The following is a 13302-nucleotide window of genomic DNA, read 5'->3' on the forward strand; positions in this document are numbered from 1 at the left end:
ACTCGGTCTGGCTAAAGGTATTTGCGCTGAGCTGCTGTCTGACGGCCGGTCTGTAAGGGCGCCTTCAAGTCCCTTCTTCAAGGCTGGTTGAGTTCTCGCACGAGCTGTAAGATGAATTGTAATTTATCTTATAGTAGACATTGTTTTTAAAGTTAACAGGTGGAACAGGTGTGTGTTTTATTATGTTGAAAGTGGTGTGCAAAAATGCTGAGCGACAAATTTCAGTTTCTGATGCTTGAAATATTAACGGGGTAGCACAGAATCGCAATGGAACATCTTTGAAAGGATAACAATGGCACGTGTGGCCTAAAGGTGTTTGGTCCATAGTGGCTTAAACAGTAAAATGTATGTGTGTTTTCCCCTGTAAATGCTGGGGAATCCTTTAGGGATGCTTCTAGCATCCTACCTTTGAAATGGCAGAGAAATTAATTTCCTTTTTTTTTATGTGTGTGTGATTCACTTCTGTGTGATAGAGCACAACGGCTTTTTATACCTATTTCCTTGCTACCGCTCCTCTAAACTACGCTTGGTATTTTTTCCTTGATTTGATTGTATATCACATTCTGTTGTCAAATTTTTTCTTTTGTTTCCTTGTATGCTGTCTGGTATTTGGCACAGCATTTGAAAACTTATTGGGTACTCAAGAGCTGAATGAAGGAAGACAGGAGATTTTTTGAGGAGCTTGGTGTGAACCCTTGCATTCTCCTGTTCTAGGAGAAGGAAAGGTATTTAAATTCCTGTTTCTTGAGAAGGGAAAAGTAAGTATTGGGTAATTATTTTGTGAAGGGATCCAGCTTTTGTTTCCAATGTGTAAGGTGATTTTCAGATTTCCTCTTTTTATGATGAAGAAAGAATTTTCTTACTTTTTTTTTTTGTTCCTTTTCTTTTCTGTTCCTGTGACTGCTGATCTGTTTTCCTGAAGGTGGCATGGCAGAGATGGAAAGATCCAGTAGTACCTTTGTGGTGTCCTGTGAGAGATTACAGGATAACAGGAATGTTCTGATCCTTTGCGTTCAGCGTTGTGCAGTGGCATCTCTGTACAGTGGCATCAGGGAGTGTGTCAGGCCAGGGTGTGAGAAGGTTGTAGACAGTGGCACAAGAGTCCAAGGTGGCTGTCCTCAGGCACACAGAGCCCACCTGATTAGTGCAGTTCAGGTTTGGAATGTCAGCTTTCCAAGGGAGGGCTCACGCAGATCTTTACTGCTGCTGAAAGTGATGGCACTCAGTAAAGCTGCTCGCGCCTCTCCAGTGTGAACATTTTTATTTGTCAGCTGGCCCTTTGTACCTCCAGGGGATGGGTTGTTTGATCTCACCGCATTTTTTAATGATGGAGCAATTTCTTCTGAATGCAGGTGATGCTGATTTGTTCTAGATTACTGAGCTCTTCTCTGGGGAAAAGGGTCTGTTCTGCCTTGGTAGGAGCATTACTTCACTGGAGGAGAGTGTTTGAGTTAATAAGTAAATATACGATGAGATTGTAACTTGAAAAACAGAGCTACAGTAATGTGAGTACAAGTGAATCTGCTGATATCACAGGTATTAGTGCAACCTGTATTTGCTATTTGGAAGAAATGCCACAGGTAAAATAAAAGATTAGAACTTCTAGGGCGTAGCTAAAGTTAGGTGGCTTGTTGTAAAGTTTATATTAATGAATGAAAAATATGACATCTTGTCTTTCATCTGACATTAGTTAGGTGTGTGGGGGTTTTTTTGTGACAAAGTAGTGTCTTTTTAAAATTTTATTTAAAGTTTAACTCTGCAGGAAAGTGAACAGGAAGTACAATAACCAGATTACCTCATAGATTAGAATAGTGAGGAAATTAGAAGCAGGTGATAACTACAAAGATAATGTAGGTGAGTAATGATTGCAGTATTGAAACAGAAGCCAGAAAATCTGGAATTTTGTCAGAAAATCTGTCATGGTGGTCAGCTACATAGCTGTGCTAATTCTGCTTCCCATATTTTTTAGCTTCTAACTTTCTTGGCAGTTGTTGAGGTTAATGTTTGTACTGATTGGGAGCTCAGTGTGTCTTCTGAAGGCAGTTCAGGGGTTGCTGGGTTTGGTGTATGTGCACAGCTGCGCAGGAATGGGATCACTCATCTGCGGTGCTGACTTGTGCTCTGGGACCATGCCTTAGTCAGCAGGGAGTGGGAACGGGTCTGCAGTTGTTTGGCAGTGGAATTGGGTGGGATCTGTGCAATGTTCTCAGTCTCTGTTCTACCTCTCCTCTTCCTCTCAGCCCTGGAGCAGCACTGAGCCTTGCTTCTGAGGTACTGTTGTGCTGTATTTCTTGTTGGTGTGGTTTTGGGTTTTTTTCTTTTTTTCCAGTGTAACTGGAAGTGGGACCATCTCTTTTTCCAAGACTGTTTCTTAGCTCTTGTTTTGTACTTGTACTTTTTTCTTATTTGACCTCCCCTGCTCCCTCCAGTGGTCTTTGCATAAAGCAAAGTGTAACTCTTGATGCCTTGAGCATGCATTTTGAAGGCCCCTGCTGACTTAATTGGTTTCTGATTTTCTGATGTTGCATTCCGGTTCCCTATCGCATTCAATAGCTTTTTCCTCATGAGAAATTGTCCCACTTAGCATGTGACATGGTTGGTTGCTCTCTCTTGACTCCTTTGTGTTGCCTTTGCCCTTCGTGATGATGATGGTGCTCCTTGCTTTGGTGTTTATTGTATAAATAGTTATAATAATTTAGTATTTACTGTTATCTGTATAAATATTGATAATACTAGGCCATATACCAACATCTCTGCATTTGTTGATACCCTCATCTCTATTTGGAGAGTATGTTTCTGGTTTTACTGCTAAAATAGTTTTCTTTTTAAGTGTCTCATAGAAGTGGGAAGCCCACTGATAGCAGTGTGGAGGTGAGGCCATCAGTTTTGGGTATCAACAGTGCCATTACTCCTTTCGTGGAGTCTGGACAGATCCTCTGCTGTTGTGTGTAGGCTGGATTCAGTTGTACCTAAGCAAGCAAGGGAGTTCTGCTGTTGATTTCAGTTGGGAGTTTGGTCTGGCTTTAGTTGTGTAACTTCCCAAAAACTGGGATTGCTTGAGGATTGTGATTGCTTATGCATGCGTTGGGGTGGAGCAACTGGAGTTGTATATTTTAGATGTGTTTGAAATGTATGCTGCTTCAGGCTTGGTGTATTTTCTAGACAGAACCAAATTCAGAAATGTTATATACAGGAAAAGCTGTAACTTAATGTGTATATCACCACAACTGAAAATTCAGACCATTTCCCCAAACAGTAGAACTCTTCTGTGAATAATTTCAATAATTTTGGTGGCCTTTATGTGTTAATGTTTCCAGAATTCAAGGCTGAATAATCATGGAAAGTTAAAATGTTAAATGTCTGATAATTTGTCCTAAAGAAGTTTCAAAACAGCTGTTAATTTTTAAAGTTCTATTGTCTTAGAGACATATTAGATATTTTAGATGTTAGCTAACATTTCTGAATAGTTTCCAGAGGACATGTTCTCAACTCAGCATTTAGGGACTATCCTTTGTCCTTACTCTGGAATTCCTGATACTGGAGTATAGCTTGACTGAAGTGCTTGAGCATTTTTGAGGTGGGTTTTGGTAATATTAGGTGTGTGTTGTAAATATAAAAGGTGACCCATCACCCATCATCAAGGCTTTTGAAACGAGAAAATGGAAACAGATCTGATAAGGCTGAAGAATTTTGTGTGCAACCCTAATAGGTATTGTAAATATTAACTAGAAGGCTCTTTTCAAGTCTTTAGAGATCATCCCTGATTTCTGGAGCTTGTAGTTAGCAAAGAAATCGCTGAAGGAAACTCCTGTTTTAAACCCAGGGAGGAAATCAGTAACAACTTCTACAAACTGCCTTGTCATTTATGTTGATGTGCAAAGAATAAAAGGATGTGTCTGTACTGGGGAAAAACGTTTACTAATCCTGAAGAACAAGATTTGCTACTTTGGAGGAAGTTCTAAGGAGCGCATAGGCATCAGCTAAAGCGAAGCTCTGCTGTCTGCTGTTGCTAGATTATATAGTTGTCCTCCCATTGTTGCAGTAAAGGTCTGTTGGCATTATATAGGCTTTGAAATTGCTGAGACTAGGTAAATGTTAATCTCTTCTGTAATGTTTCTGAATTTAAGTGTTCTCATGTCCAAAGTTTCTTCTCATCTGCAGTAACTACTGCTTACACTTATTTGAAATGTCTGGAACTCAGAACTGTGATGAGATTTCCAGTGTATTAGCATGCAGAAGAATTTTGAAGGCACTGAAGGCAAAGAGCAGGTATCTGATGCCAGAATTTTTGGTATTAAGAGAACGCTTTATTGTGGGGGGGAAGAAAATACGGTGTGCTACATTGCACGGGAATTACATAGTATTGAAATACTGGAAGACTGTACGCAAGAAAAGCTCAAGCTTCAAGGATGAACATTTGAGGTGATTTGTTTTACCTAGATGGGTGGAAAACCTTTTGTATGGGACAGATTCAAATGTATATTTTAAAAAAAGCTCAGTGATTTGATATTGACTAAAAAAAAATGGCATGTAGTTGAAGCACAAGGATAGAAGTTCTGAATATTGGAAAGTGAATCACTACTCTGTCTTTTGTCCTTGATACTGTCCTCCATCACAGCAGTTCTGAATTGGTCTGTTCTATCAGGCAGGATGTGTGTGTGAGATACAGTTGCTCTTAGTCAGTCCTTCAGGTTAGACTCTGTATAACTGTGTTGTTACACAAGTGAGAACGGCAGGAAGCTTCAGAAATTGGTTCTTGAGTCTTATTCATTAGTTCTTTGCTATCTAAGGTGCTGGTTCTGCTTACTTTCCTGTGGTTGTGAAGTGAGGAGGAAAAATAATCTTTACAGTGTGCCTTGGTAATTATTTATTTAAGGGCATTTGTAAGTACTGACTATTCGCTTTGTTCAATATCTGAATGATGTTCAGGCGAAGTCCAACTAGATCTTCAGTTTGTTGTCATTGTACCTGCCTTCTCAGTGAGACAGGAAGTCCTGCCTAAACACCAGAGCAGGATAAAAAAAACTATTCGTTAGAAGCTGTACTTCACATGCAGAGTAACACTGTTGAATTCTGTTTTTCCATCAACTGGAACTGTTTAGGCAGTCTTTCCTTTTATTTTCTGTTATCCAGCAAACTTAAGATGCTGAAGCCTTCCATGGGCATACCTGCAGAAGGATTTTGGTCTGCTGACGAGAAAGGCAGTGGGCTGCAGATAGCAGCATTCAGCAGTTTATAAACCTTCAGATATAGAGTGGGATCAAAACAACTTGTGATGTCAAAACAATTTGTTGGCAAACCTCAGTTTGTTTACAGATTATGTATTAGTGTTTCAAAAACTTTGTGAAGAATGCTTTCTTTAAAATAAAGGAATCAGTCATGGTTTTAATAGCTAGACTAGTAGTAGCTACCACTGCGTAAATTCTTGGGAGCAGTGACGTTGTAGTTAAGCTTAACTAGGGTACAGAACCATAGCATAAGTGTAGATTCATGCTGGAGTGAACCTTTCGCCTCTTTTCCACTCCACTGAGGTCTCCCAAAGCCACATTTTCTCACTGCTGCCTCTCTTTGTACAAGCCAGACTGCTGTAGCTAAGGGCTGCCTTTGGGAGGAAGGGGGCAGGCTGTTTTTTGTATGTGCCAGTTGGTGGACAGTCTCTGGAATGCCAGGGTGCACACAGTGGAAGGACTGGACTCACCCTTTTCAGCATGAGCTGCACGAGTGATCTTTATGATTATGAAATTATTGCCTATCGACTGCAGAGCAGTATTTCTGCAGTAGCACTTTTATCTCTAACTTCTGCCCAGTTTTTGGACAAGAGTGTGGGAGTATCAAGATCAGTTTAGAATCATGTGATATGTGTATGGAGTAGGTGAGTCCAGGCTTAAAAATTCTGCACTTAACGTGGACAGCTTCCATCCAGGAAAGAGGTTTTTGAGATTGTGATATGGCTGTGAAAAGCACAAGCTGAGCACTCTGCAGCAATCAAAACTCCACAATGTTACCAATTCTCAGGAAAATAATAGTGAGGCAAAACAAATAGAAGGCATTTTATATGAATACATTAATATTACATCTACCCCTTGAGTGCTGCATGCTGCATTTTGCTTTTCTTCCCTTTCAGAAAGGGTGCAGAACTGTATTACATGCAGTCATGTCAGCAAAGGTAGTGGCCATGGAAGGGTTTGTTCTGGAGATGGATTTCTGACTTCTCTGTGACTATTTCTGTTATGTTTGTCAGTGCAGCATGAGTGCATAGCAACCATTAATTTATTCATATCACAGCAATGTGAGGAGATGTTGTGAATTCACATGGAGATACCAGGCAAGAGTAAGGATTAATGTGTTCAATAGTCTTGATTCTGCATGTCAGCATTTTGGGACAGAGTTTCCTTATGCAGGAGGAATATCTCTACCTTTCCATTTTCAAAACTGGCTGCTTTGTGTCTCTAAGTTCAAACTTATTAAAGTATGAAGATGGGGAACTTAAATGTGAGGAGTCTACATGGTTTGGTTGAAGAGGCTTAGTGTATGTATGAGTTTATAATCAGGACTCGGAGCTGCACTTGTCTGGCTTACTGTAAGACCACCTTTGCTTGTGTGTGCATCTCTCTCTGCCTTTCTGCAGGCAGAGAAAAGCTGTTAACTCTGTGTCCCAGCCCCTCTGTTCTGTGGTATCATGTAAGGCAGTTAGTGCAGCACCTGAATGCCTATCTTTTTCTTACAAGGCAATGCTTAAAATGTATGACAGTGTTCAGAGGGAATGGTGACCCAGGCAAAATGTGTAGCAGACTGGCATGGCGACTTTTTAGAAGTTGGTCTGGTACCTGTTATCAATAGGGCTCAGTTCTCTTTGCAAGCTGGCATGAATGGAAGAAGGCTGTAAAGATGTTTATATAGCCTGAGCTCCCTGAAAGTCAGAAGTCAGCTTTGGTGAGCATGAACTAAAAAGTTCAACTGTTGAACATAAATTCTAAAGTTGGGATTATGTTTGACAGCCACTTTCCTCTTAACAGGTACTTGGCAGACTAAATTGCTCTGAGTCAGATGGCTCCGTCAGTATTCCCTCTGATGAAGTAAAACTACTCTGAGTGTTCTCATATACACCTTGCATGCCCGTACTGCCAGACAGTAATGTCACAGGTGGTTTGCTTCAGAAAGGGTTGTTCTAACTGGGGTGTGATAAAAGGATGTCATAAAGCTAATTGTTCATTTTTGAAACGAGATTCTCTGAAATAGCCACACACGTAAGATTGCTCTTCCATTTGCTTTTCTGCTGACTTCCACAGTTCTAAGAAGGAAGTGTATGTGGCACAAGTTGGCAGGATTTTTGAAGCATGGCTATCTGAAGCAATTAGATGAAATCTTGTGCAAGTTATTAAAGAGTTGTTTTGTAGAGGATTTCCATCCCAAGTTGTCATGATTCTGGGATCAGTTGTCTTTGGAGCCTGGCTTTTCTGGAGAGAGGCAGATGATGTGAATATTAGAGTACTTGCCGAGTGCCATTTCTGCCTGTTTCAGATGGGGAGTCATGTTATGTTCACTTGACAGCTGGCTCAAATTGGAGTAGTTCCCATTTCTAATGTTCTGGAAGAGCAGATGTCAGGTACAGTGAAGTCCTTGGGTTCTCAAGTTTACTCTTAACCATGCTACTGGAGTAGTCTGTATTTTCTTCATTATTTTACTTACATAATTGTGGGGTAAGAAAAAAAAATGAACATACAGAGGTGTTGAGACCGTTATGAAGCCTTTAGAGACAGTAGAAGTTTTACAGACCTCTTTCTGCTCTCAGAGGATGCCAGCCCCCATCAGACTGCGGGAGTTGATCCGGACCATCCGGACAGCAAGAACTCAGGCAGAAGAGCGTGAGATGATCCAAAAGGAATGTGCTGCTATCCGGTCATCCTTCCGAGAGGAAGATAACACGTACCGATGCAGAAACGTGGCAAAGCTGCTGTATATGCACATGCTGGGATATCCTGCACATTTTGGACAGGTAGGTTAAAATTTGGTGCCTTCTGTGCATAAGGCAGTCTGTCTTCTGTGTTTTGGGCACATTGACTTGTTCAGAGCATTCCTAGGTGCAGTTCTGCTGTCCTTTGGGATGGTTTGAGATCTGTTTTCATGTATGTTCTGAACCTGTGTTAGTTTAGACTTTGTCAGTGAGATTTGCTGTTTGAGGCTTAGATATTTTGTTTTGAAACTTGAGGTTAGTCTGCTTTTGCCGTACTCACCATCCATGTTTCTGCAGAGCAGTAGTGCTTAAACTATGGTCCAAGACATAGGGATGTTTTTCAATTGGATCCAAATAGCGGTTTGGAATTCTGTCTCTGAAAAGTACCACATAGTTCAAAGGAGGTTCTATACCCTTTTCCTTGTAAAGCAGTATATTTGAGGCAGAAGAGTTGTCTGTTCCTGGCAATCAGAAGTTGGTGTTCTTTATCCCCGTCTTAGTGAGATGACATGGAGAATGCAGGTGTGAGTTTTCCATCTCTTGGCTTATTTTTGATGTGCTATTTTTGACAGAAATTTTAGGAAAGGGAGACAGGAAGATGGAAGCTCTTCATCTACACAGGTCCCTCTGATTAGCTTTGCTTAGTCTTTGGGGTATAGTCAGTTTTGATTTGAAGTTGGTAAGTGTCCTGTTGATAGCAATATAATCTAGGTTGTCAGTAAAGCTTAAATCAGTCAAATTGTTGTATCCTTTCAAGTAGTTTCATGTCTTGTGTGTGTCTATCCATTTGTGGTTAGATTTAACAATCCTAATACGTCTCACTGAAACAGTAAGCTCAAACCAGTGAAATCAAATTGCAGGTAGAGTTAGGATTAGTAAGTCTGGATTCTCCTATAGCATATGAAGTGCCTCATCTTACTTCTGTATTATTGGGTTCTTCTCTCAGAGTAATGAGTTTTTGAAAAAGAGCAAGTGAATTTGTAAATTATTCTGTTCTTAACACTTTTCAATAGCCAGTCTCCCTGGTCCAAGAGAGAAGCTTCCTATCACAAAAATTAAGGCTAAGTATTTGGAGCCATAAGAATAATGAAAGTGTTACAGATAAGTGTCATCTAGAATTTCAATGTTTGGCCTATGTTATGAACATTATTTAAATATCATTCTTCTATCTTGTTACTCAAGTATTTAATCCCATATAAGGAAGATTATAATTTACCATATAATTTAATAATTTAATTTACCATTACTAACTAAATTTACTAATTTAACATTACTAACTAAAGTAGAAATTTTCAGTTTTTGCTTTGATAAGTAATGGTAAATTCACTGTTAGTGAAAGAAGGCTAAAGCAGATCGTTCAGTATCCATTATTACCAGGCTTGCTACATCTCAAAAAGAAGCACCTATTCTGGCTATTTGGGGAGCAGGATATTCATTCAGTGCCCTTGGTTCTCTTGTAACATACCAGCTGCATTTTCAGGAGAGCATAGAGCCCAATGCTGAAAAAGGGTTTTAACAAGTATAAGAGACCTTTGCATGTCCTTAACACTTATCGCTGGAAGGAATTTTCAAGGTGCTGCTGTTGTGTAGGAGTATAGTTTGTGTGAGCTGGGGACCTGTTTAGGCCATGTGCTGTTCCAGCAGTTTAGTCTTGCAGATAGATTCCTGCATTGTAGACAGTAAGCTTCTGAGAGTGACAGGATGAATATGCAGGAAAGATGTTTTGCTGAAAAACAGGAGAGCCACAAGTGGTGTTAGAGTCTCTGTTAAAGTTATAAGCAGACTGCAGCTAACAGTGTGGGTAACTAGGAGTGAGTGGTTGATCACTGTCCAAGCCAGGGCTCCTCAACTTTGACCTGGGATCTCTTGTACACAAGTATGAGAGTGAGTGCCTATTTAACCAGTGCATGCTGATATGCACTGGATGGCATGCTGTCTCCTGAGCATGTGCAAAGGCCATTTGTTTAGAGTTTAGAAGTTGTCAGCCTGGACAAATGCTCAAATAACTTTTATTGTCATTGTTTCTATTTGAAAAAAAATGCCAGTTGGAAGAGTGGCTATGCCAATAAAAGTTGGGTCAGTTGTAGTCTGGTTACATGCTAGTAGTATCTGTTACAGTAGTCATGTAGCAGATTTTGATTGTTCGTTTCAATGAAATGGATTTGATGATATCAAGATTTTTTCCACTAATTATACCTAGTGAGAGCTTCAGCTGATCATGTTTCTTAGTATTACTGTGCATGAATCCAGTTTGCATGTATTTATAAACAAGTGAAACAAAAACTCATCAGCCTTTCATGGGGTAAATTTCACTAATAACTTTTAAATTCAAAAGTACTAGAAATGTATCTTAGAATGTCTGTTGCAGTCATCAGTTTCCTTATGCTTTTCCTCAGTCATTCATCTATCTTCATTGGCTCTTACCCTGTAGCTGATATGTCATCAATTTGATGTCACATTTTTGCAGAGGATTGGGTAACTATCTTGTAAACCCAGGAAAGAAGGCTGTTTCAGAGGTGCATTATTCTCTTACAGAAAGCACTGGAAACATGAGAGTTTGATAGCTAGTGTTCTGTATGTTATCTCTGGCTGATCTTGGGCATTTGTGCAAATTCAGTTACCTTTGGTCTTACTGTTCAGAGATATTTATTTGAGGTTTTCATCCCCTTTTAACCTTGTACACTGAACTCAATTTCTTTCAAGCCTTTTCTTACCAATTTGTCACCCTTGCACTGGCTGGGCTTTCACATATGGCAGCAATGTGAACAGTTGAGTGTGTGTTCTAATGCCGTGTAGCCAGGAGAACTTGCAGGACTGGGACTAGGCCATAGCACTTTTTTTCTCTGGCACTTCAACTTTAATTTTCTTACCATTATACTGTGCAACTTTATTCCTGTGATGTGTGTGTTTCTTGCATCTCACCTGTATCTGTTGCCCTGTTCAAGCTTCTGTCTAGCTGGAGCCATGATTTCCTTTTCCTGACACCTTGAATCTTTGCCTGTGCATGCTCCCTTTGCCATGGATCTGTTGCCAGCTCTGTCTGACCCATCCTCAAACATATTGTGTATGCTTACTTGCTGCTCCACCTAGTTTGTAAAGCAGACTTGCAGAAATTGTTTGTGAGGGATAGATCTTTACTTTCCTGTCAGAAAGTAAACATAGATTATAGTTGATCAGTTACCTGTTAGAGAAAACTATTTTAGTGCATAGCAATGTCAGAATATCTGTGTTTGTTTTTTTGTTTTTCATTTTAAATGTGTCAGATGTAAAAATGAGCTAGCAAATTTTAAATTAGCAGAGTGCAGGTGGAAACTATGTATGTTGTCTTGGGAATCTCATCTGTGCTATTGATCCCTGTGGCCATTTCTGCAGGGGGAAAGGGACACTTGTAGTGGCTGAAATGCGCAAGATTTTAGTAAACTTCAGGTGTTCCAGAGATTACAGAGAAGTGCAGAAATGTAACTATCTCTGACAATCTACATTTTACCTAGCTAGCAAGTTAGTTACAGATCATCATAAACAAAATTTACTTTTAGAGTAATAGAATCCCAGAATGGTTTGGGTTGAAAGGTCATCTAGTTCCAACTGCCTTGGGCAAGGACGCCTGCTTGCTCCAAGCCCAGTCCAGCCTGGTCTTTGAACACTTCCAGGGATGAGGCACCACAGCTTCTCTGGGCAACCTGTGCCAGGGCCTCACCACGCTCACAGACAAGGATGTCTTCCCAATATCTAACCTAAACCTGCCTTTTTTTCCATTTGAAGTCATTACCCCTTGACTACACGTCCTTGTTTTTGCAGCTTACAGAGCACTGATCCTCTTCCTTGTAGACAAATGTAACCTTTTAAGTCTAGTTAAAAAGTTTCGCGTGCGTATCAAACATGAGACATGATCGAGATTTCCAGATCTTTACTATATTGTGTTTACTGATGTATCTTTCATTTCTGTCCATGTGTTACTTACTTTGTGATCTGATATGAGCCCCCATATTTGGTATATGTGAGGTCATGGAAGACCAGCAGTGTCTGGCCACTTCAAGGCACCAGAGCTGCTAATGACCTTCCTGCTGGCTTTGTTGGAACTTTGGGCAGGTCATTTAACCTTTCTTGGTTTTGCACACCACCAAAATGGGAAGCAAATGCACCTTTGAAAGGGCATTCTGAGATACATACATTACTACGTGTCAAAATTCAATGTGTTTCTTCTCAACCTAAGAAGTGGTTTCAAGCTAATGATGTCTTTTTTTTCTTCTCTTTTTCTTTTTTTTTTTTTTTTTTTTTCCAGTTGGAGTGCCTCAAGCTTATTGCATCTCAGAAATTCACAGACAAGCGCATTGGGTATTTAGGTGCCATGTTGCTGCTGGATGAGAGACAGGATGTTCATCTTCTTATGACCAATTGCATCAAGAAGTAAGGGTATCACCTTTCCATCAAACCATGCTTTGAGGTTTCAGTATCAGAAAGTATCCTTCTGAGAGTGATACTTAGAGTTCTTTAGGGTTTTTCCCTTGTGTTAGAAAACTGGTATGGTGAAATTTTTGTATGCTGTTGACTGTAATAAGGCTGTTGTAGTCGTGCTCTGTATTGGGCCATCCTAACTTCTTTAGTGGAAAGAGAGTATAAAGTTGCATTGGTTTTGAAGAGGCATATGTAGTAAGCAACACATATCCTGCATGTTTCTTTCTGCTGACAAGCTCTGAAGAGTTGTCAAGGAACAAGGCTGTGTATCTTGCTTTCTTTTTAACATCTAATGGTCCTGAGGAGTGGTTTTCATTGGAAGCAAGGCAGCATCTTGGGATGTGCTGTCATTTTACTGAAATCAGACAAGAGGGGGTGTGAATTACTATTTTTTTAATACTTCTCTCAGCAAAGCAATGTTAAAGTGGGACTTTTTTACTTCATGGTTTAGTGGGTGACAATGAGTGTGTTTTCTTTTCAAGATGGATTGGAGCAGGTATGGAACCACTGGATTCTGGTTGACCTGCCCAAAGGTGGTGTGTGGTGTACCTGTTTATATTATTATGTACTGTTAGCACATAAGCCTCTCGGATATTAGTAAAGTATTGCTCTTCAATTACGCTGTGGCCTCAAAGTGCTTTGAAAGAAACTTGCCAAGCTGTGGGCCTGAGGATCTGCTAGCTTTGGACCTATCCAGGAGATGAGATTTTTGTGTAAAGATCTTGCACTGAAATGCTGTGTCTGTGAGGCAGTTCCATTAGAACCAGGCTGCAGGTTAACACCTTTTTTGATTGTTTATGCTACAGTGAATTTGGGTAAGGGTGTGATGAGTTTCAGCTGGAAATGGGTGAGACGGTAGCTGAGCAAAAACAGTGGCCAGCTTCCCACCATCT

The 13302-nt window shown here is 40.2% G+C and overlaps 1 protein-coding gene across 1 annotated transcript in view; it reads left to right on the top strand.

The window, feature by feature from the left end:
* AP1G1 (adaptor related protein complex 1 subunit gamma 1) overlaps nt 1-13302 on the top strand; it is a 33737-nt gene that overhangs the window by 802 nt on the left and 19633 nt on the right. The window contains exons 2-3 of the mRNA XM_033069434.2: nt 7793-7996; nt 12237-12361. Coding sequence (XP_032925325.1) covers nt 7796-7996; nt 12237-12361 — 326 coding nt within the window. The 5' untranslated portion in view covers nt 7793-7795. The remainder of the gene's footprint in view (nt 1-7792; nt 7997-12236; nt 12362-13302) is intronic.

The sequence above is a fragment of the Catharus ustulatus genome, chromosome 11 (assembly GCF_009819885.2).
Source record: "Catharus ustulatus isolate bCatUst1 chromosome 11, bCatUst1.pri.v2, whole genome shotgun sequence".
NCBI classification, from domain to species: Eukaryota; Metazoa; Chordata; class Aves; order Passeriformes; family Turdidae; genus Catharus; species Catharus ustulatus.